The following is a 23,486-nucleotide window of genomic DNA, read 5'->3' as shown; positions in this document are numbered from 1 at the left end:
TGACAGTAGCTTTCAGTATGTTGTTGACCTTTTCCTCTCCACTTATATGTATACATACATAAATCTTTACTGTTGGTTTGGGTTTTTTTACTTATTTGGATTTGACAGTTTTTTATAAAAGAAAATGTGAAATGGTTGAAATTGATTTGTCTATATATTAAAGATGATCACCTAATTCAAAAGGTTCAGTTCATACAAACATCAAAATCTTCAGATACTGGTTATCCAAATGTACATGAACCAATTTATCTCGGCCTAGAAATTATTCAAAGCAGGCTTTCTCATAGAATTTCCCTTTGTTAATTGTTCATTGACCATCTCAGAGGGACAAGATGGTATTTTGGGATTTTGGCATCTATCTGAAACCAGAATGTGCAGAGGTAAATTTCAGACAAATGCTTGAGTTGGCTGTCATTTTATCAGAACTACTTAATCCATCCTGTATACGTATTATATTAAATTTTAATTTTATTATTTATTTAATAGGAGGAAGTATAATTTCATAATTAAAGAATGCATTTGGGAGTCAGCATGCCTGACTTGTGATCCTTTCTTTATCACTGACTCGAGAGCTGTGGGTGCTTAGTTCTCTTGAAATCAAGCCATGAGCCTCTTTTGGACTCTGTTTACCTATTTACAAAATGACTTTAATAATTCCTGATTCACAGGGCTATTGTGAAGTTTACTTGATTAATGACGAAGAGCTTTTAGATGCTGGATAAAAGGCATTGTACAAAACATTATCAGAATGTTTGTTGGTATTAAATCTTTGTATGCACTTTATATAATTTTTAGCTAAAAACTGCAGATGCAAGTCTATCAGAAGAAAATCAGGCTACTGGAAACTATGAAGCAAAAGCATACTCATCGCTCAGCAAAAGTTATCTGTACATTGACTGGGCTTCAAACTATAAACTACTACGTGTGGGGGATTATATAAGCATTAAAGTGTATCCACATAGCCACTATATTCATAAAATACATTGCTACAGCTATTTGGTAAGTAACAGATGTATTTTCACATTAAAACATTGTTTTGTAATTTAGTACAAGGTGCCAAATCGACAACACTAGAGAAATCAAAGTCCTATATTTAACCACGGAACAGGGTCTGTTCAGACAGCGACACACATTTCCCCCATTGCTCCTGTATTACACCTTAATTTTGACATGGGGAGAACTTGTAAAAATGAGAGGAAAAATCAGTCTGCATTTGTATCAGCATTGTGTTAATTGCTTGTCAGCAGCCTCAAGTACGCTGTAGCTCACGAAAGCTTATGCTCAAATAAATTTGTTAGTCTCTAAGGTGTCACAAGTACTCCTTTTTCTTTTTGTGAATACAGACTAACATGGCTGCTACTCTGAAACTTGTGAAGTAAGTGTGCCACAGAACTTCAACATTTCAAAAATGCAGCAGTGGGCAGCAGCAAAGGGCTTGTAGACTTGATTTTTTGACAGTTTCCTGATTTGAAGACCGTCATTCAGCAAACACTAAGACACATGCTTACTTCTCTTGGAAGTCATACACTCATGTAGGGAAATAGTTCATGATCCCAGCACCAAGAATCTTCTCAGTAGCGCTGTGTGTGTATGTATATGGTTGATTATGGGCAAGATTATGGGCACTCATCAAGACAGCATTTGCAATGCATATCCACTTCTGTTTGGGAATGGGGAGTTATGTCCTTTTCCTTGCACTGTCTAAATTTGGTCCATTGAACAGGGGAAGATAAACTTCCCCACACTGCCAGCAAATATTTGATATATTAGACTCCTCATTTTTTTTCAGGTACACTATTACATTGTATCTGAGGGCTTATAGGACGATGTACAGTATAAAAAAGTGCTACTTCAGTTGTATTACAATCTGTTTATATTAAAACAAACAATACTATTTCAATTGACACAACTCTCTTTTACATTAATTTAAGGTAGACTACATTAAGCATCTCAAATGCTTGATTCTTCGTATGCTCTGAATTCAAGATAAAGTTGCCAATTTTACATGCTGTTGTAAGGCTTAATTTATGTTTACAAAGTGATTTGAGTTCATGTAAAAATCAATACAAAAGGGCAAAAGTATTTCTAAAAGTAAGATTTAACTTTTTTAATTTCCTTTTTGTTATTTTTCAGCAGTTAAGATACACAAATAGTATATTATCTACAATCTTTCTCTTTGCCAAAGTGACTTTTCTAGGGAGTCATAAACACTTGCTGGGACTAGTTTCTTTCTTTTTTGTTTTCTCCCCCCCTCCCCATTTTATAGATATTATCCAAAGGGAAAATAGTAAGTTTTGGAACTCAGGAGAGGATTATGAGCTCAGATTATGAAAATCTAAACTTTCAGCTAACGCAAGAAATGGTTCCTTCAGCCCGTCTCCTTGTCTACTACATTGTCACTGGAGAGGAAACTGCAGAATTAGTAGCAGATTCAGTTTGGCTGAATATAGAACAGAAGTGTGGGAATAGCCTCCAGGTGAGTGTATGAGTCGGTGTATTAAAAGTTCCATAAACATTCTCAAATTAAGTGGTCCGTTTGTTTTATCATCAAAATTCTACCCTCAGAGCTGCACAGTTTCTCTAATGTTTTCCCCACATGTTAATGTCAGCCTTCAAATCTCTTAATTATTTTTAAGTAACTGTGACTGGAGTCCCAGGAGAGCTGCACTGAAGTTACTCAATTCAGGCAAACTGCAAAGAATGGGGCAGACAATCTCCAAAGCTAGTTGATATTCCTATTCTTAGATTTACCAAACCAGCACAAAACAGCTTCTATAATACCTTACTGGTTACCCAGAAGCCAACTGCACAGATCCCTTAAAGTAACCCTTAAAGTCTTAGACCTCCACCCAGACACCCAAGTCAAATATGATGAGGATTACTGAAAATCTAATTCATCATATACATTCTACCAGTCCCAAAGGATCAGACACATTACCTCCCAGGTTAATGAATATTCCAGATCTTACCGAAATACATGCTTAGAGCCAATCCTTATTAACTAAACTAAAATTTATTAAAAAAGAAAAGAGAGAGAGTATTGGTTAAAAGAGCAGTATGCGTACAGACATGAGTACAGTTCTGAGATCAGATTCATAGTAGAGATGGTGAGCTTTGTAGTTGCAAAGAGTTCTTTCAGAATTAGTCCATAGATTATAGTCTAGTGTTTATATTCAGGGTGATCCAGATGGGACTGGAGATCTCAGTGTTATGACTCAAGCTTCCCCTGAATGAAGCATCAAGCAGATCTGAGATAAAAATGATCAGGACCCAAGAGACCTTTATACAGTTCCAGGCCTTCTCTTGACAACTCGGAGTCCTTAAGTGAACAATAGGCAATCGTGGAAACTTTGAAGTAGACCTATTTCCTAAGCGTCACTAGTAATTAGCTACAGGGATTTATATAGGCAATTGCCCGTTTTCCACCATTTGCAGGTGATTTGCTAGACATTTCAAAGAAAGATGAATACAGTGATATTACTATATTTATTGTTCATTTAAATGTTAAGTTTTCCTTTTGATCTCTGAATTAACAGAATACAGCATAGACAGGGACTGTTTGGTTACATTGTTAACCTCTAACATGATATAAGTACACACATACAATTAGTCTCACCTCTAATTTCTAACAATACAGGTTTGCATTTCAAAGTTCTAGCCTATCTGACATGGAATGGCCCTAATTACCTTTTACTTACTTAACGCTTGTCTAAAGGTTGAATTTGGGTCATTTATCCTGCAGGATGTTTAACCCTTTCTTGCCATGCGTCACAGTAACCCATATTTGTTTTCCTTTTATAGGTTCAGTTATTATCAAACGAACACTCTCATAAGCCGCGCAAGGTTATATCAATTAACATGAAAACCCAGTTCAGTTCTTTTGTTGCTTTGTCATCTATCGATAAGGCAATATATGGAATCACAGGAACAAGAAAGAAGTCTATGGAAAGAGTTAAGTAATAGTCACAAAATATAGTGATAGTTTAAAAGTTTGTGTTATGTTGCATGCATTCAGAAGGCTTGGTGATGGGATTTAGAGCCTTTCACCTCTAGGTTACTAGTTCAAATCCAGCTGAGGTCAGTAGTAATCAAAAATAGTTGCCTTTCAATTATTGTTTGCCCTATGGAAATGAGTTGTGGGGCTTAGCCCAGTTCTCATCATCAAAAAATCCACAGTGATTGGCTCTGTTTTTGGAGAGCTCCATGATTGAATAGGCATAGAGACTGAACTCCCCTCCTCAGTCCTAGTAGTGATTTCTGCAGGTCCGGTTTTTAAGCCACACTGGTAGAGTAGTAAGGTGGGAGCTCATATTGCTGTCGCATGTAATGTTCTTGTTCAGTAGATAACCTAGGATTTCTGTTTTCACAGATTTATGTAGAATTCACTTCACCTGCAGCTGAAAGAATGCCACCTCAGGGGTGAAAGGTAGCAGCTGTTTAACATTTTACAGCAGCACTACACAACAGTTTAGTACAAGAAGAGAAAAATAACAATGTGTTTTTGTGAGACAAGGTGGGTGAGGTAATATCTTTTACAGGACCAAATTCTGTTGGTGAGAGAGACAAGCTTACACAGAGCTCATCTTCAGATCTGGCAATTTTCTTCAGAGTGTCACAGCTAAATACAAGGTGAGTAAGATTCCCAGACTTGAAGAAGAGCTCTGTGTAAGCTTGAAAGCTTTTCTCTCTCTCCAACAGAAGTCAGTCCAATAAAAGATATTACCTCACCCACCTTGTCTCTCTAATATCCTGAGACTGACATGGCTATAACAACACTGAATACAATGTATTTCTGTGTCAGTCTTATATCATTTTACTGGCTAAATGACTTGTTAATCCGCACAGGTCCATAATGCTCCCTTCAGTCATATAATATATTTCACATTGAAATTAGCTCCTCGCTTACTTTTTTCAACAGGTACTGTTAGATTTGGAAAAGAGTGATCTTGGATGTGGTGCTGGAGGAGGGCAGAACAATGTTGATGTATTCCGATTAGCTGGGCTTACATTTCTAACCAATGCTAATGCAGATGACTCTAAAGTAGCAGGTACTTATCCTTTACACATGAAAGTTCAAATCTGTTTTTCTACAAGTAGCATAGCTCACAATTATTATGTTGGAGCTTAATTATACAGTGAGGAAGAATAATGTTGGAATCATTGTCTCATAAATACAAATGCAGTAAGGATTGTAATTATGGTAAAAAAAACCACATACCTTAGATTCTAGGGCCTAGAGTGCCTCATTGCAATTAGAAAAAGCAGTGGACAAAGCAGGCGGCTGCCAAACGATTTTATAAGGGAGCATTGCGCAACTTTAAACAAGCATGTTCCCTAATTGATCAGCAACTTAACAACAAAACAGCGTTAACCGGAGCGACTTTAAGTGAGTTACTGTATGTTGAACAGGACTGGTCCCGGTTCAGACCCATGAGGGACACCGCTATTTACCTCTCTCCATTCTGAAAACTGACCATTTATTCCTACCCTTTGTTTTCTATCTTTTAACCAGTTACTGACCATGAGAGGACCTTCCCTCTTGCACCATGACTGCTTACTTTGTTTAAGAGCCTTTGGTGAGGGACCTTGTCAAAGGCTTTCTGTGTGTCTGACAATTTTGTTCTTTACTGTAGTTTCAACCAGTTTGCCCAGTACCAAAGTTAGGCTTAATGGCCTGTAATTGCCAGGATTGTTTCTGGAGCCTTTTTTAAAAAATTGGCATCACATTAGCTATCCTCCAGTCATCTGGTATAGAAGCTGATTTAAATGATAGGTTAAGTACCACGGTTAGTAGTTCTGCAAAACAAAACTTGCCAAATTCACAGATCAGTCCTATAGTATACTTTCACTGGTTTATTTTAATGCTGGAATGAGTTAGTGGAAAAAAATATTATAACATGTTCTTGGGGTTTTTTTAACAGACGAAAGTTGTAAAGCAATTGTAAGACCAAGAAGATCCAGCTTTGAAGAGGAAATACAAAACAGAGGTGCCCCAAAAGTTTTGCTTGAATATATGAAAAAAAGAGGCTGTACATTAGAAATCAGAAATATGAAGGTTTAAATTTTGAGTGTGCACAGGAAGAGCTAGATTGCAATGTCATTGTTCAGATTTGTCAGAGGACCCATATCAGAAAAGCTCTTAAACACATGCTTCACTTGAAGTCAGTGAGACTTAAGCGCATTCTTAAAATTTAAGCAATTACTTAAGTTCCTTGCTGAATCATGACCACAATACAAATTAACAACATGACAGTCTGTCCCAATCTTGACCTACTCGTGGGGTGGAAGAGTGCTTTTGTCCTTTTGCCCTTTAAATTTTTGACCTCTGCTCACAAGGTCTGCCAGTTGTGCTGGTGGCATTTCTAATATGGATACGATCCATTAAGGATTGGACTGAGACCACCAATTCATGCAACATAGGCGAGAAAAACATAGTTATGGTTTTTGTGGCTGACTTTTTCTTTTGAAATGTCATTTCCATCCTTTTTCCTTATTTGTTTTAAAATTTTGATTCACAATAATATGGAGAGGTCACTTTGAACACTGGGATTTTTAAAAAGACAAATTTAATTTCTTCCTGAAAGCTACACCTTTATCATGGTTGTACATGATTACCTGAATGATTGAAAATTTACTTCATTATGACCAGTTACAGCCATTTGTTTAAAAGTATTTTATCTCAAGGAAGGGATTATGTAAGATATTTTATTATTATTTCAGCATCCAGATATTCGCATCCAGAGATTCGGAAGTGCTGTATGGGTGGAGTAAAAGAATCTCCTCTCAAAGAGACTTGCGGTCAGAGAGTTGAGCGTATTAAGAGTCATCCTAGGTGCATAAAAGCATTCAAGGATTGCTGTGAATTTGCAACAAAACTACGGGAGAGTGGGACCTACAAAGTTTTAATATTGGCAAGAATGCGTAAGTTTCCAACTGTCTGTGAATGTATACATACATTTATGAGGGTGTATATAGTTGTTTTAGGATAATGACAGCTTTCTTGTAAGAACATTAAAATCCATTTTTTTATTTTAACAAGAAAAACAGAAGGAAAGATTCTAGGCTGTATGATCACAGAAGTCAAAAACAGTGATTTTTGAGGTTGTGAGTGGAAAGCCTTAGGAATCTCTGAATTGCTTTATTTGTTTGTTCTTTTCAGATTTTAAGGCTCTACTGGAATTGGACAAGGCAGAGATTCGTAGCTACTTCCCTGAAAGCTGGTTATGGGAAGTCCACCAAGTTCCTCCAGGGTACTATAATCTGAACCATTTAATGTCATCTGACTTGCAATAGCTCAGTTGTTGCATAGAATCTGAGGTGCCCCATTTTCTGAACTAGGATATCCATCTCTTATTGAAAGCCTCTCTCAATACAGAGAAAGAAACCCTAATTCACTCCCTTACTGTTGACTGAGGGAAGTGATCATGCTGCCTACCTTGTGGAAGGTGTAACTGAAGCATGGGTAAGGCATACCCATGCTAGCTAGATTAAAATTAGTACAGGTATGCCTTTCCGTGCTACAATTACACTTTCACTTGCAGTGTTGACATACCCTCAGTGGAGAGGGTTCATATTGACTCACAAGGGGGCAAATACTGTTACTATGAATTTGCAGACCATTTGCAGACCAGACTGACCATATTTTTTAAAGAGGTTTTTTTTAGTTTTCCTGCCCTCCTCCCATGATATGAATTCTTATATCGTTTCTTAGAATTGTATATTTATTCCATTTTTTAAAATATTGTTAAGAGAACATTAAAGCACTCCAAAGTTAGGAAATGCCAGAATTAAGATAGTCTGTGCAACTTAAATTCTATCCTCTTGTGCATATGCATTATGATACTGCCCTTAACTATAAGAACTGTAGGCTGGTGGCCTGTCTCCTCACTCCAGGAATATGAACACAAAGCTACTCCCTGGACCAAAGTAGGCTGCTGGATCCCAGAGTCCTTTCCCTGTACGTCTCTCCATTCAGTGCCAGCTAGTGACATCACCCTCCTTTCCACAGTTCCTCTCCCCAGCTGAGCCACTTGCTGGCTCTTATATTCACTTGATCAGTCTCAGTTGGAAGGTAGATGATCAATCACTGGTGTGGCTGGGCCCGACTCCCCTTGACATTTTTTCCATTATGTCTCTGTACAGGAAACTGACCACCTATTCCCAGAGTGTCAGGCCCCAGCTCTCTTTTTGTTCATATTAGTTCAAAAACTCTCTGATTTCTGCAAGGCCAACCAATACCAAGCCTAATCAGACAAAAATGTGTTCTGTGTTCTAAGTCAACAGCTCTAGGTCTCCTGTACAGCTTATCTGAACCTTTGACCCTGCAAACTCCTCTGGGCAGAGGCTGTCTTTACCTGCATGTTGTATAGTGCTGAGCCAAATGTTGGTATTAACAAAGTAATAATAATAATTTATAAAATTCACTAATTCTCAAAAACCATTTGTAATGTAGATCAAAGACCCTTTCAGTGACTCTGCCTGATTCTCTGACTACATGGGAAATACAAGGTGTTGGCATTTCAGATAAAGGTAAGCATTGCGACCTCAGTACGGGTAACCAAAATAATTAATGAGCTTTTGGATTTAGTTTTCTTTTCCAAGACATTTTCCTTTCATAAGAACGGCCATACTGGGTCAGACCAAAGGTCCATCTAGCGCAGTATCCTGTGTTCCAACAGTGGCCAATGCCAGTGCCCCAGAGGGAATGAACAGAACAGGTAATCATCAAGTGGTCCATCCCCTGTCACCCATTCCTAGCTTCTGGCAAACAGAGGCTAGGGACACTATTCCTGTCCATCCTGGCTAAAAGCCATTGATGGACCTATCCTCCATGAACTTATCTAGTTCTTTTTTGAACCCTGTTATAGTCTTGGCCTTCACAACATCCTCTGCAAATTTTGCCACCTCACTCTTTACCCCTTTTTCCAGATCATTTATGAATATGTTGAACAGGACTGGTTCCAGTACAGACCCCTGGGGGGCACCACTATTTACCTCTCTCCATTCTGAAAACTGACCTATTCCTACCCTTTGTTTCCTATCTTTTAACCAGTTACCAGTCCTTGAGAGGCTCATCCCATGACAGCTTACTTTGCTTCAGAGCCTTTGGTGAGGGACCCTGTCAAAGGCTTTCTGAAAATCTAAGTACACTATATCCACTGGTTCCTCCCTGTCCACATGCTTGTTGACCCCCTCAAAGAATTCTAGTAGATTGGTGAGGCATGATTTCCCTTTACAAAAACCATGTTGACTCTTCCAAAACAAATTATATTCATCTATGTGTTTGACAATTTTGTTCTTTACTATAGTTTCAACCAGTTTGACCGGTACTGAAGTCAGTCTTACCAGCCTGTAATTGTCGGGATCACCTCTGGAACCATTTTTAAAAATTGGCGTCACATTAGCTTCCTCCAGTCATCTGGAACCGAAGCTGATTTAAATGATAGGTTACAAACTACAGTTAGTAGTTCTGCAATTTCACATTTGAGTTCCTTCAGAACTCTTGGGTGAATACCATCTGGTCCTGGTGGTTTATTACTGTTTAATTTATCAATTTGTTCCAAAATCGCCTCTAATGACACTTCAATCTGGGACAGTTTCTCAGACTTGTCACCTAAAAAGAATGGGTCAGGTTTGGGAATCTCCCTCACATCCTCATGCGTGAAGACTGATGCAAAGAATTCATTTAGTTTCTCTGCAATGGCCTTATTGTGCTTGAGTGCTCCTTTAGCACCTCCCTTGTCCAGTGGCCCCACAGGTTGTCTTGCCGGCTTCCTGCTTCTGATGTGCTTAAAATTTTTTTTTTGCTATTACTTTGGGATTCTTTGGCTAGCTGTTCTTCAAATTCCATTTTGGCCTTCCTAATTATATTTTTACATTTCATTTGGCAGAGTTTATGTTCCCTTCTATTTTCCTCACTAGGATTTAACTTCCACTTTTAAAAGGATGCCTTTTTGCTTCTCACTGCTTCTTTTACTTTGTTGTTTAGCCACGGTGGCACTTTTTTGGTTCTCTTACTATGTTTTTTAATTTGGGGTATACATTTAGGTTGAGCCTCTGTTATGGTGTCTTTAAAAAGTTTCCATGCAGCTTGCGGGGATTTCACTTTTGTCTCTGTACCTTTTAATTTATGTTTAACTAACCTCCTCATTTTTGTGTAGTTTCCCTTTCTGCTACGGTGTTGGGCTGCTGTGGTGTTTTCCCCACCACAGGAATGTTAAATTTAATTATATTATGGTCACTATTACCAAGCGGTCCAGCTATATTCATCTCTTGGACCAGATCCTGTGCTCCACTTAGGACTAAATCAAGAATTGCCTCTCCTCTGGGGGGGTTCTGGGACTAGCTGCTCCAAGAAGCAGTCATTTAAGGTGTCAAAAAACTTTATCTCTGCATTCCGTCCTGAGGTGACATGTATCCAGTCAATATGGGGATGGGGGATTTCAACTATTACTATTGAGTTTTTTATTTTAATAGCCTCTCTAATCTCTCTGAGTATTTCACAGTCACTATCACTATCCTGGTCAGGTAGTCAGTAATATATTTCTACTGCTTTATTCTTATTATTAGAATATGGAATTACTATTCATAGAGATTCTATGGTACAGTTTGGTTCATTTAAGATTTTTACTTTATTTGATTCTGTGCTTTCTTTCACATATAATGCCACTCTCCGACCAGCACAACCTGTTCTGTCCTTCCAATATATTTTGTACCCTGATATTACTGTGTCCCATTGATTATCCTCATTCCACCAAGTTTCTGTGATACCTATTATATCAATATCCTCATTTATTACAAGGTACCTCACCTATCTTATTATTTAGAGTCCTAGCATTAGTATATAAGCACTTTAAAAACTTTTCACTTTTTAGCTGTCTGCCATTACATGATGTAATTGAGTGGGACTTTTTTCATTTGGCTCTTTCTCATCAGATCCTACCCATATTTTATCATCTTCCATCCTCTCGTCCTTACTAGGTCATAGAGAATCTCCATCAATAGATCCTCCACTAATGGATGTCGCTGTCCGAACCATGTGCTCCTCCACACCTATCGGCTTTCCCCCAGTCCTTAGTTTAAAAACTGCTCTATGACCTTTTTAATATTAAGTGTCAGCAATCTGGTTCCATTTTGGTTTAGGTCAAGCTCATCCTTCCTGTATAGGCTCCCCCTTTCCCAAAAGTTTTCTCGGTTCCTAATAAATCTAAATCTCTCCTTCCTACACCATCGTCTCATCCATGCATTGAGACCCTGCAGTTCTGGCTGTCTAACTGGCCCTGTGTGTGGAACTGGAAGTATTTCAGAGAATGCTACCATGGAGGTCCTGGACTTCAGTCTCTTACCTAGCAGCCTAAATTTGGCCTCCAGGACCTCTCTCCTATCCTTCCCTATGTCACTGGTACCTACATGTACCACGACCACTGGCTCCTCCCCAGTACTACACATTAGTCTATATAGATCAGTGGTTCTCAAACTTTTGTCCTGGTGACCCCTTTCAAATAGCAAGCCTCTGAGTGCGACCCCCATTTTATAAATTAAAAACACCTTTTTATATATTTAACACCATTATAAATGCTGGATGCAAAGCGGGGCTTGGGGTGGAGGCTGACAGCTCGTGACCCCCCCCCCCATGTAATAACCTCACGACCCCCTGAGGGGTCCCGACCCCCAGTTTGAGAACCCCTGATCTAGATGTCTCAAGAGATCCAAGATTCTCTTTTCCTTCCCTACTAATATATATTTTAGCTGAACATTCCCCCTTGATCATCAGTATCATGGGAAAACTGGTCCTAGAGGCTTGGAATGCTGAAAGTATCCTGGCCTATCTGATATATAGCCTTCATGTTTGCTGGCCAGATATCTCTTGGAACGCCAGGAACAGAAACTAATACTATGTATTATTTGCAAGAGAGTGCTATTCTTTAGCCCTGTTGGTTCATGAAATATTATACATGAAAATCATCATATTTTGGTTACCTTCTTTTGTGTTTACTCTTTGTTTAATTCTGGCTTGATTTGACCACTATCTATAAAACTGTAAGCACCAGAACCAATTTTATACACCATTTGAAAACTTCTAATCCTATTTGTCAAATAGAATAAATCATCAACCTTTGATGCTATGAATCTGTGAGAATCTTTTATGCAAAAGCGTTGTGGAAATTATTTTTGGGTGGCCAGAAAGAAAGACTGTAATCAGAATAATCTGATTTGAAATCATGTCATCTAGTATACTGTTTTTTTTCAATATGCTTGTTGTTTGAATATTTGTTATGTACTTCTCAGAAGTTAAATTTTTTAAAAAAATATTAATACTTATGCTTTGGCTGCAGTTCTGTTTTACAGTTGTCTTATAGGAGGCTACAGAGAAAAAGAAAATCTTGCAATAAGATCTCGAGAGGAAGTGACTTAATTGCTTGAAGAGAAGGGGGAGCAGAGAGTTTGTGATAGATGGGGTAGTACAGCTGAAAGAGAAAATCTTAGCACTAGGAAGGAGAGAACTGAGAAGAAGTCAGAGTAGGAGGACTGGAGTGAGCACAAGGAATTAGGCAGATAACAACTCAGAAAGAGAAGGTGGAGCGAGTCCTTGATGATTTCAGAAAACCCAAGATGATGATTTCAAAGTAGATTTTGTAATTTGATAGGAAACCAGAAAGGTGACAAGGGTGTGAGGAGTGATATGGACCTGCTTCTTGGAATGAGAGACTAGTCTGCATAAAATGTGTGATTCTGTTTATATCATATTGGGCTATTATGTTTTTAATTCTTCCTAGGCATATGTGTTGCTGATGCACTCCAAGTGCAGGTTTTAAAAGATGTTTTTGTGAGCATGCATATACCTTATTCTGTTGTGCGTGGAGAACAAATTGAGTTAAAAGGATCTGTTTACAACTACAGAAATTCCAGAACAATGGTAATTTGTGGATTTTCTGAATTTTATATAAGTAGTATTATGATGAACTGACAAAGGATTTGTTTCTGCAAGTATACAGTCAGTATGCATGAGTCAGGATTCTCCAATTGTTAAAAAATGCAGCATTGTACTTCATAATTTAATTTATTTGCTTCCTGTAGCACCCATCACATTCTATTTGGGCACAGTTCAAAAGTTGTATTAAAAAATCAACTGCCCCCAGGCAGAACCAATAGCTATGTTTGTAGAATATCCTGGTGTGTGGCCTACCCAGTTCTCAATGGTAGGTGGTGAAAAAAGGAAGCCAAAATGGCATAAGTGGAACTGACACATGAAATGACTTTCACTTAATTCTGAAGCCAGCTCCCAATGTACTCTAGTGAACAGAATCATGGATGGAGTTTCTACATATTAGCTTCCTGAACTGAGAGGGCAGTGCTCTTGATCAAATGTGGAAAAAACTTTCAGACTCAAGAATAAACAATTTTGTACATCAAGAAATGCACTAATCTTTACATCTTTCTGCTTCACTCCCTTTTCTAGTCCTTCCCTCCTGCTGGTCAGGCACAGACTACATGTTTGAGCGCCCACAGTGTTAGCTTTGGTAGAAAGAACCTTGGACAGGACAGGGAAGAAAGGGTCAGTTCAGCAGAAGCAGCATTCAGCAACATATGAAGTTTTCTTTCTGTAGCATCCACCTTCTCTCATGTAAAAGTACAGTGCACAAAATATTTTTTTTAAAGATGGCTGCTATACTAATAGGATGTCCCAGTTATCACCCTCACCTCCTTGCTTGGATGTTGTATCCCTTTTCCTTTCTCTTTGTCTGTCTGTCTTTTTAAACTGTATGCTCTTTCGGGCATAGAGACTGCATCTTTCTCTGTGTTTTGAAATTACATAGCAACTTTTGTGTTCTATCCTAATATAAATATTAGAAAATAAATAATATAACGCTTCTGCTCAAAATTTGAGTTTGAAATTTCAAGTGGAGGGTGGTTTTCTTGGTTACAAATTTTTGAAAGCAAATAAATAATGTTGCCTGGAGGTTTGATAGAAAAGCAAAATTTTAGGGATGAAAAATACCCTGAAACAGAACAGTGAAATTTTACAGAAAAATGTTGCAAAGAAAAGTTATATGCAACTGTATATATGATGCCTAGCGCTATGGCTCTCTGATCCTTGGTTAGGGCCTCTGTGCGCTACTATAATGCAAATAACAACAATAATAATAAAGTTAATCACTTTTACACATTGCTAACAATAGTAAAATTGTTTAGCGTTATCTAACTCAGTGTAAAATTTATTTTAATCTTTTAAAATCTTCTCTGATGTTTCAGTTCTGTGTTAAAGCAACAGTTGGAGATGGAATCTGTTTGTTCGAAGGCTCTGCAAGTGCTCAGCAAAGGTTACAGAGTTGTCAATTTCAGAACCTAGATGGTTATTCTGTCACATCAGTTACATTCAGAATACTCCCTCTGGAACTAGGTCTTCATACAATCAACTTTACATTGTTGGCTGAACAGAACAGTGAAGTTTTAGTGAAAACATTGCGTGTGGTGGTAAGACCAAAACCTTCCTTAGAACTCTTTTTGAATAGATTCAGTCATAATAAATGGATGGTATTTTATAAATATATGAAATCAGAATATGAACATGACTGCATTTGATTTATGAAATCCAGGGATCATATGTAATTTACTTGTGTTTAAAAAGTGGTTATCAGTCTTTTGGGTGCTGTAAAATAACAAATAATACACCTGCAAATAGTCTTGTCATTCTGTTTAACAGATCTACCAGTTGCAGCAGTTGTTAATCTCCATTCTGATGTGTATATAAAAGGCATAAAACATTTGCCTGATCCTGCAGTCCTTTCTCATATAAAATGCTCATTGACTTCATTGAGAGTTATGCCATGATGCAACTTCAGGATTGGGCCCTTATGTATTTACTTTTTTAAATGTATGGATTACAATGGTTGACAACTAGTAGGCAAATAGGTGTAAATATGATGTATGTAGCTTGTAACTTAAAATAAGCAAATAGAGTATAGAATATTGATGATGTGGTTTGCATCAGTTTTTCAAATACTTAAATACATTTATTGTAAAGATATATTTATTATAGTTTTATAATTTCCATAAACTTTATTTACATCTGTTGCTAATTTTGGTTGAAGATTTTGTTTTGAAAAGAAATGGCAGGCAGCAGCAAACCTTTAAACTGAGAATTAGACAAAGATTATGTGGGTCTGATTGTTTGATATTTTAAAATTATTGCTTTAGTCCGTGTGTTAAATTAAACAAAGTACTTTGATGTACTGCTTAGTTTTGGCCTCTTCTTGATTGCAGCCAGAAGGTATTAAGAGAGAACTTCATGCAGGCTTTTCTCTGGATCCACAAGGTGTTAATGGTATGGAAAGTGATTTTGTTCTTTTACTCTGCAATCTCAGACAAACATCAAAATCAATTCTTCTTCATGGCACAATGCTCACATATCTCTATTGTGAAATTGCATGCCCTAGCACACAGTAATGGAGTCCCTTTCAAAGTAGCTAGCCATTTTTTTTAGATTTTGATTAATTGGAATGATTAGGAACTCATATCTTATATGGCATGCAGACTTTGAGATTTTTCTAAATTTAGTTGTTCAGGAAAACCGACTACCAAGTGCTGTTTTCCCTAGAATAGAAAATAATCCAGTTTAATCAGAGATGAATCTATCCCCCAGAGTTCTGATCAAGATTAGAACTTTTCTAAAGATCCAAGTATTAGTTTAATTTATTATGGAATTAGGGTCTGGATCTGAACTTTTTCAAAGTTTAGAGTTGTTTGGATCTGGATTTTAGACCCAACTCTAGTTTTCATGATTTTTTGTGTGTGTTTGATAAATTGGCAAACAGCTGTGGCTTCAGTCTGACCCAGCAGGTAATGCTATAAATATGTTGAGATATATATGTACTTATTTCCAATTGCAGGTATAATCAGAAGACGACAAGAATTTCGATACAGGACACCATTTGATCTGGTCCCCAAAACAAAAATTGACAGGACTGTGAGTATAAAAGGTAAATGGAATGAAATGTTTGCAGTATTTTATGTTTAGTTTCTAGATACGTGCTTGCTCTCTTTCTTAATTTCCTTTTTTTTCTGCTCTACCCACCTGACTATACTCTCAGGTTCTCTCTCTTTCTTTTGAGAAAAGGCTATTTAGACCAGCCTCTTCTTTAGAGGTTATATTGTCTTAAACTCGTATCTTTATTAATAGATTTTTATAGAAAATGATTAGAGTATCTCTAAATGTTATGGGTCAAATTCTACCCTCAGATATTCTTGCACAACTCCCAATTAAGTCAATAAGAGTTATGCCTGTATTTCTGAGGCAGCAATTAACCATGTTGTTTTTCTTCACAGGACAGCTTATGGGTGAAGTAATCTCTGCTGCTCTCAAACGTGAAGGTGTTCAGTTTCTTACTAATTTGCCTAAGGGCAGTGCAGAGGCAGAGCTCATGAGTATTGCTCCAGTATTTTATGTCTTTCACTACCTGGAAAAGTCCGATAACTGGAATTTACTTGGCCCTGAAACCATAACATCAAGAGTTAATATGAGGAGGAAGATGAAAGAAGGTAGAAAAACGTGGTCTTCAATTTCTGGTTTTATTTGAAGGTTCTAAGGACTTGCAGATACTGTTGGATAGGAAAGTTAATGTTTAATATTTGATGAAAATGTAATAAAGCTAATGTATTTTAAAAAAATATTTTAAACTAAAACTGTGGGGTTAACTATGTTTCACATAATGTTTCTGTAGTGGCTGAACTACAAAATTGCTTGAACTGACACCTATGTTGCAAACCCTATAAAATATGATCTTATCTTATTTGGAAGCAGTAAAGTTTTAGTTGACATGCACAATTAGGGTAATTTAATATTATCTTTTTGAGTTGGAAGTTAACCATTTGCTGCTTTTTTAGAAACAAAACAATTAGAGGCCAGTTATCAAAGAGAGGTTAATTTTTCTTCTAAGTGAAGAAATGTAATTTGAATAGAAATCAGTGCTTCAGAAACACTAAGTCTGCTTTATGTATATCTTAGGTATTGTAAGCGTCCTGTCATTCAGAAACAGAGACTTCTCTTACAGCATGTGGAAAGACGGGACATCCAGCACTTGGTGAGTTAAAATGATCATTCTATTACAGTGGATTTGAAAGGTTTGATTCAGTCCTGTGTTTCCACAGTGACTAATGTTTAAGGGCCACATTTCATATTGCCATTAATGTGTGCACAGTACTCCATCAATGCCACTGTTAGTTCCACTTATGGATCATGGGCATCATTTTTGCCTAAGTATTTACAGGAAGAAGTGACTCTCAGTGACTAATTTCTGATGGTTCAGAGAAGGGTGGAAAATCTCCCACAGTACGCCAAGACTATTGTACAGTATTGTATTTAAGGAAAAATCACCTTCCTGTGCTCTGTAGAGATCAGCTTGCACACTGCAGCATGAGATTTGATTAACTTTATTTTACAATGCTAATTTAAAAATACTATTGATCATTGCTACAGGGTGCCTCTGTGGCTACCCAGTGTACCTCACTGCCTGGCCAGCTCATGCGGCCTCACAGACAGACACACACCAGGTTGTTACCTTTTGGCCACCAGATGTGTACCGTATATTCTCGTTCATAAGCCAAATATTTTTGGTAAAAAAGTGACGCATCAAAGAGCAGGGGTCAGCTTATAAATGGGTCTCCACCAAAATTTGATGATTTTAAACTCTGTGAAATCATTGAATTGAATATCTAATACATTGTCATTTTGTTTACCTGAAGCGTCTGCAGGCATGGAGCCCATAAGCTCCCTGTGGCCGCAGTTCGCCGTTCCCAGCCAATGGGAGCTGTGGGAAGTGGTGCCACAACTTAATGTTTAATTTTCTGGGTGCACCTGGCAGATAAAAGTGTACAATGTGGGTAATTCCGTGATCATTTTAACATACACCTGGGAGCTTCCATCAGTCCCCTCCTCTTACCATACTGGTCCCCAGCCAACCTGCTGCTGGAACCTTACAATGCTCCTTCCTCAAATGAGGGTTAAGGTGGACTATAAAGGGGAGGGGTTGGCTCCCTGGCGTGCCAGTCATAGGTGCCCTGAACACTCCCGTTTCCCCTCCTTTAGATCCCTTTATCTGATCACTGTATCCCTTCTCTACAGAGTAACTGCATTGGACCTCCACCCCATATTTACATAATGAGTTGCCGCATTGTAGCTTAACTCCCATTCCATGTTCACCCTAGCTAAGTCCCCCCTGAACCCGCTGTGGAGAAGGTGGAAAAAAACCCATACTATGCCTTGGTCAATCTGTTGGTGAGGGGAAAATTCCTTCTCAGGCCCCCAAGAAAGGAACAGCTATTGCAGTGCCTACAGCGGATCCTGACCAAACCTGGTATTTCGCCACTTCCCTGGATGGGAGAATAGGTGCTTCTCCATCAGGTCCCGGTAAAAAGGGATTCAATCAATCAATTCAATTATTTCAAACCTGTCTGGTTTGTACTTATATCCATCCTTTGGGAGCGACAGGGTGGGGGATGGGTCAGTGTCCCCACACTGACCTGCTCTGCGGCTGCTGCAAAAATCACTCGTAGCCTCTCCACCCCTTAAAGAGGTGACGTCTTTCCCCAGCAGACCAGACAATCCCCACCCCCTGACTTAAAGTGCGGAGCAGTCACCCCCTGAGCTTTCCTTCTGAGCTCCCCCTTGCTTTCTGTTTCTTCCACTTATAGCCTTCTATCGTTAGCCCAGTGATTACAGGTGCTCATAATCCCCCAACAGAAGGTGTTTAATTGCTCCTAGCCTGCAGCCTTTTTCATGCTGTAGCCACATCAGTGACCAGGGTGCTACTAAGAGTGCCCTGTCAAAGTCATACATTTGTCCAGCCATTCTGAAAGGGCTGCAACAAGGTTTAATTGACCCAAGGCAACATACGGTAAACCCAAATCTTAGTAATGCAAGTTTGTGCCTAAATAGGTGCTCTCTGTCTATCTTGGTATTTTAAACTACCCCAAAAAAAATCATCTCACACACTGAACAAAACATCTATATTTTGCTCAATTTCCTTCACAGGTTGACAGCTTTTGCCTTAAGGATTTTTGGACAAGTTAGTCTGTATATTACTCTGGATCAAATTTCTGTTTGTAATTCAGTGTTATGGCTGATTGAAAATTGTCAAATGGCAGATGGGTCATTCAAGGAACTTTCAAGTTATCAGCCAGTAAAACTACAGGTATGACAAGTGAACATATGTTTTATTTGTGCATATATTAAAGGCTCAAGTTGCTGTAAGGTACTCCATTATTTGATACACAAGCTGGTTTAGGCCCTGATTCAGCAAAGCGTATAAGCGAGTATTTAAATGCTATGCTGAATCAGAGGTTTACAGATAATTTTGCTATAATTCACTGAGTTCTAATACATGTTCACACATCTCTCCTTCTAAAATCACTTTTACAGTAGCGCAGTCTTTCAAACTTCACTATATTTTTCAGGTACAGATACTTGTATGTTACTTCTTAGATGCTGTGAAAGCAACATGTATATTGTCTTTTTCTAATCACGATATAAAAGTCCTGAAAAAATATTGGCTTGTCATTACTTTTACACGTATTTTTGTTCTAGTCTGTCTGTATTTTTTTAAGTAAATTAACCTCTTCACAAAAGAAGACTTCTTTTCAGTGTAAAAATAAAATTGCTATTGGACTGATACTTCTTACAGAAATTTTTCTTCAATTCCTCGCTTAAGTTGTAAAATATTCTTTTTATCAATTGACCGCATTGTTTCTAACTACCTTTATTTACATATTTGGATTTTTTTAGGGTACTTTGCCTAAAGAAGCCAAAGAAAAAACTTTGTATCTCACAGCTTTTTCTGTTATTGGACTTGCAAAGGCCATTCATTTATGCCCAACACAGGTATGTAATGCTTTCATTTCTCCAATGAGGCCACAGGCAATCATATTCTCAGCTTCTGTGTTCTGCTGTCCTTAGATTTCCTCCATCTCCTTCCCCCCCAGTCCTGACCCAGAGGCAAGTCAGGATTGATCATAAGGATCTATGATTCTCTCTCAACCCAAACCACCCACAAACCAAAGCTCTTTTCTTTTATCATAAGAGTTACTTCCAGTGTCAAATGTTAATATATACATGTTGATCTAGCCGTTAGTGAACCACAGTGGTGATACAACTTCCAAAATAAGCAAAAGAACAAACCAGATCATTTACCTGGGGATTTGGTTGTAGAAGGTACTGTATAAATACATAATGTCTTGGTAATACAATAGATGATTATCCTTCCAATACATATAACCTCCTGTTCACCTTTTCAGAAAATCCAAGAAGCTAAAAATGCAGGGGAAGGGTATTTGCTGAAAAATGTGCAAGCTGCAGAAAGCACATTTACCTTGGCAATAGCTTCTTATGCTTTAGCTCTCATGGATTCAAACCATCCTGGTGCACGCTCAGCCTTTTCTGCACTGAAGAAGGAAGCTCTTGTAAAAGGTATGACTCAGTAAACTATCACTTCAACCTAAAGAACCTGTTACTGAAGTAGATGGTCTGTAGGTAAGTGAGCAAAGTTTGCAACACAGATGAACTTGACCATAAAGATTCTTTCAGATGAATTGAAATATTTAATAAGTTATAATATATGTTCTTCTTCAAGTGCTTGCTCATGTCGATTCCATTGTAGGTTTGCTCGTGCTCATGTGCGCAGTCGTCTGAGGCTTTTGCCTTAGTGGTATCCACAGGGCCGGCTGTGGCACCCTGTGGAGTGCCGCACTCATGCTGCGGTATATCAGGCATTGCTGGCCCTATGCCCTCTCAGTTCCTTCTTACCACCCATGGTGGTCAGTTGGCATGCCTCTGTCCCTGGCTTCACAAGTGGCCAGTGATTTCTCTTCTAACTTCGCCTTGCGCTTCTAGCTGTAAATAGTTAATCATTTCATAGTGGCTGGCCACCACTTCCAGTTTACAGTGCTCCCCTTTGGCCTGTCCTCGGCTCGCAGGGTATTCACGAAATGTGTGGCACCGGTGGTGGCTTACCTGAGACGTCAGGGAATCCAGATCTTCCCATATCTTGATGACTGGCTCATCAAAGGCAGGTCTCTGGAGCAGGTGCAAAGGAGTCTCGATCTGGTATGTTCCACTTGCAGTGACCTGGGCCTGTTAATAAACACAGAAAAGTCCATGTTAACACCAGTCCAACGCATAGAGTTCATTGGAGTCAGAAGGGTACTGACCTTCTACATATATAGAACGAAGCTGTTCTGTAAGTCAATGCAGCTGTTCATTGCTGTGGCAGACAGGATGAACGGTTGCCCAATGTCTGCCCAGAGAATATCATTGTGGATCACTGCCTGCATCCACTACTGTTATGAGCTGGCGAAGATGTCCCCACTGGTGATTGTGACTGCTCACTCGACTAAGGTGCAGGCATCCTTGGCAGCCTTCCTCGCTCAGGTACCGATTCAAGAAATTTGTCAGGCCGTGACCTAGTCGTCCTTCCACACATTTGCTTTGCACTATACTCTGATTCAGCAAGCTCAAGATGACGCTGGTTTCGGCAGAGCTGTGCTCCAATCTGCAAGACTCTGAACTCCAAGCCCACCTCTGGGGATACTGCTTTCGAGTCACCTAGAATGGAATTGACATGAGCAAGCACTCGAAGAAGAAAAAACGGTTACCTACCTTTCGTAACTGTTGTTCTTCGAGATGTGTAGCTCATGTCCATTCCATTACCTGCCCTCCTGCCCCTCTGTTGGAGTAGTCAGCAAGAAGGAACTGAGAGGGCGTAGGGCTGGCGGCGCCTGATATACCGCAGCATGAGCGTGGCACTCCAGAGGGCTCCAGAGCCAGCCCTAGGGATACTGCTAAGGGAGAATCTCCGATGATCGTGCACATGGGCACGCACATACTGACAATGGAATGGACATGAGCAACATGTCTTAAGAACAACAGTTATGAAAGGTAAGGAACCGTTTTTTTTGTTTGTTTCTTAAAAAAATTAATATAACCATAGTTTCCATCTCCTTTCAAGAAATTCAGTGGGGGTTTTATTGAATAGTGTAAAAGCAGATTGATGACTGTTATAGTGATTTATATGTACATGATATTAGGGCTGCCTTAACAAAGCAATGGGATGCAGAGAGGACCTAGACGAGCAATTCTCTTGCCTTGTGGTCCTCACCAGCATTTTGATTTCAAAATGCACAATTCAGTTCCACTACAGGTTGCTGATCTTAACAATTTTTTTAATATTTAGTTTCTGTTGATATGTACAATATATAAGTATAAAACATGAAAATTAATGGTAATAAAGTTAAAAATCACTTGTTACTGGTTTGTAAATACAGTATCCTATAATACATCAAACTCCTCTATTCCCAAGACCAACAGAACACAAATCTACCACCATCTGTTTCACAACGAAGGTAGCAACAAAGGAATAGCATCTGCTTTTCCTGTTAGAGAATTAAATTGTGTTGTGCACAGGTCAGGTTATATTCAGAGGTTTAAATAGCCTTCGGGCATAAAGAGAGCACAACTCCATCTCTGATAAAAACAGAGGGAGAACTCCTCCTTCTTTCCCTGACTTGGATAAGCAGTACTCCCCCTCCAGTTTGGCTTGTGTGGTGAGAGCTCCCCTTCCTGTTACAATCTACTTTAACCCCTGCTAATATTTTATTACTCTTCCAGGTGACCCTCCTGTTTATCGTTTTTGGAAGGATACTTCCACTAAACTAGATAAATATGTTCCTAATGCTGGCACTGCACAGATTGTTGAAACCACTGCTTATGCCTTGCTAACCACTCTCTTGAGTGGGGACAAAGTCTATGCTGATCCAGTTGTCAGATGGTTGTCTGAAGAGCAAAGATATGGTGGTGGATTTTATTCCACTCAGGTGTGTTTTTAAATGTTTCTCTCCTGTTTTTCAGATGATGAAATCAGAGAAGCCTTAGTAGGGTAATACATGAGCCAAACTGATGACTTGTGTGTCCTGTTATGTTGGGTGGGAATCGAAGGAAATTAGCAACATGACCTCCAGCTGCAGGAATGTTACTTCCTTAGCAGTACATGCAAATCATTACTCCTATATCTGCAGGCTCACTCTATTGACTTTAGATACAGCCAGATGAAAAAAACTGTGTACCAGGAAAAAACTCATTTTGACCAAAATTTCTACAAAACCAATATATTTTGACACTGAATTTGTCACTGTTTTTCACAAAAAATGAAAAGCCCTATTTACAGATGAAAAACTTTTTGTATTAAAAACAGCAAATTCACTTGTGTTTTTAAAAAAATGATTAGTGGAATTTCATTGTTTTCCCATATGCTTTCTGACAAAAAGTCACCCTTGACCAAATTTGCTAATTCTTGCAAACTTTCTGGTTTTGCAAATAAAAAAATCTATGAAGTGAAAAGCTATGATACAGCAATTTTTCACAGCAATAGTTGTGCTTATTTACTAGCTTTCTTATTTTTAAAACATCTGTTTCCAGCAGCTGTGCACTTATTTATAAA

At 38.5% G+C, this 23,486-nt stretch overlaps 1 protein-coding gene across 5 annotated transcripts in view; it reads left to right on the top strand.

Moving 5' to 3' along the window:
* C5 (complement C5) overlaps positions 1-23,486 on the top strand; it is a 56,909-nt gene that overhangs the window by 12,578 nt on the left and 20,845 nt on the right. For all 5 annotated transcript variants that reach the window (XR_014714341.1, XR_014714342.1, XR_014714343.1 and 2 more), the window contains exons 12-29: positions 796-999; positions 2,267-2,476; positions 3,802-3,951; positions 4,919-5,048; positions 5,922-5,987; positions 6,721-6,921; positions 7,160-7,250; positions 8,453-8,529; positions 12,777-12,916; positions 14,254-14,475; positions 15,265-15,325; positions 15,891-15,980; positions 16,327-16,539; positions 17,006-17,081; positions 19,031-19,190; positions 19,781-19,876; positions 20,290-20,461; positions 22,658-22,863. Coding sequence is in view for 1 of the 5 variants with exons in the window: in XM_084650428.1 (XP_084506554.1) it covers positions 796-999; positions 2,267-2,476; positions 3,802-3,951; positions 4,919-5,048; positions 5,922-5,987; positions 6,721-6,921; positions 7,160-7,250; positions 8,453-8,529; positions 12,777-12,916; positions 14,254-14,475; positions 15,265-15,325; positions 15,891-15,980; positions 16,327-16,539; positions 17,006-17,081; positions 19,031-19,190; positions 19,781-19,876; positions 20,290-20,461; positions 22,658-22,863 (2,565 nt within the window). In the remaining 4 variants the exon portion in view is untranslated. The remainder of the gene's footprint in view (positions 1-795; positions 1,000-2,266; positions 2,477-3,801; positions 3,952-4,918; positions 5,049-5,921; positions 5,988-6,720; positions 6,922-7,159; positions 7,251-8,452; positions 8,530-12,776; positions 12,917-14,253; positions 14,476-15,264; positions 15,326-15,890; positions 15,981-16,326; positions 16,540-17,005; positions 17,082-19,030; positions 19,191-19,780; positions 19,877-20,289; positions 20,462-22,657; positions 22,864-23,486) is intronic.

The sequence above is a fragment of the Lepidochelys olivacea genome (genome assembly GCF_965140295.1).
Source record: "Lepidochelys olivacea isolate rLepOli2 genome assembly, chromosome: 16".
Taxonomy (NCBI): domain Eukaryota; kingdom Metazoa; phylum Chordata; order Testudines; family Cheloniidae; genus Lepidochelys; species Lepidochelys olivacea.
Note: the sequence above shows the minus strand (reverse complement) of the source record. Positions and strands in the feature narration are given on the sequence as shown.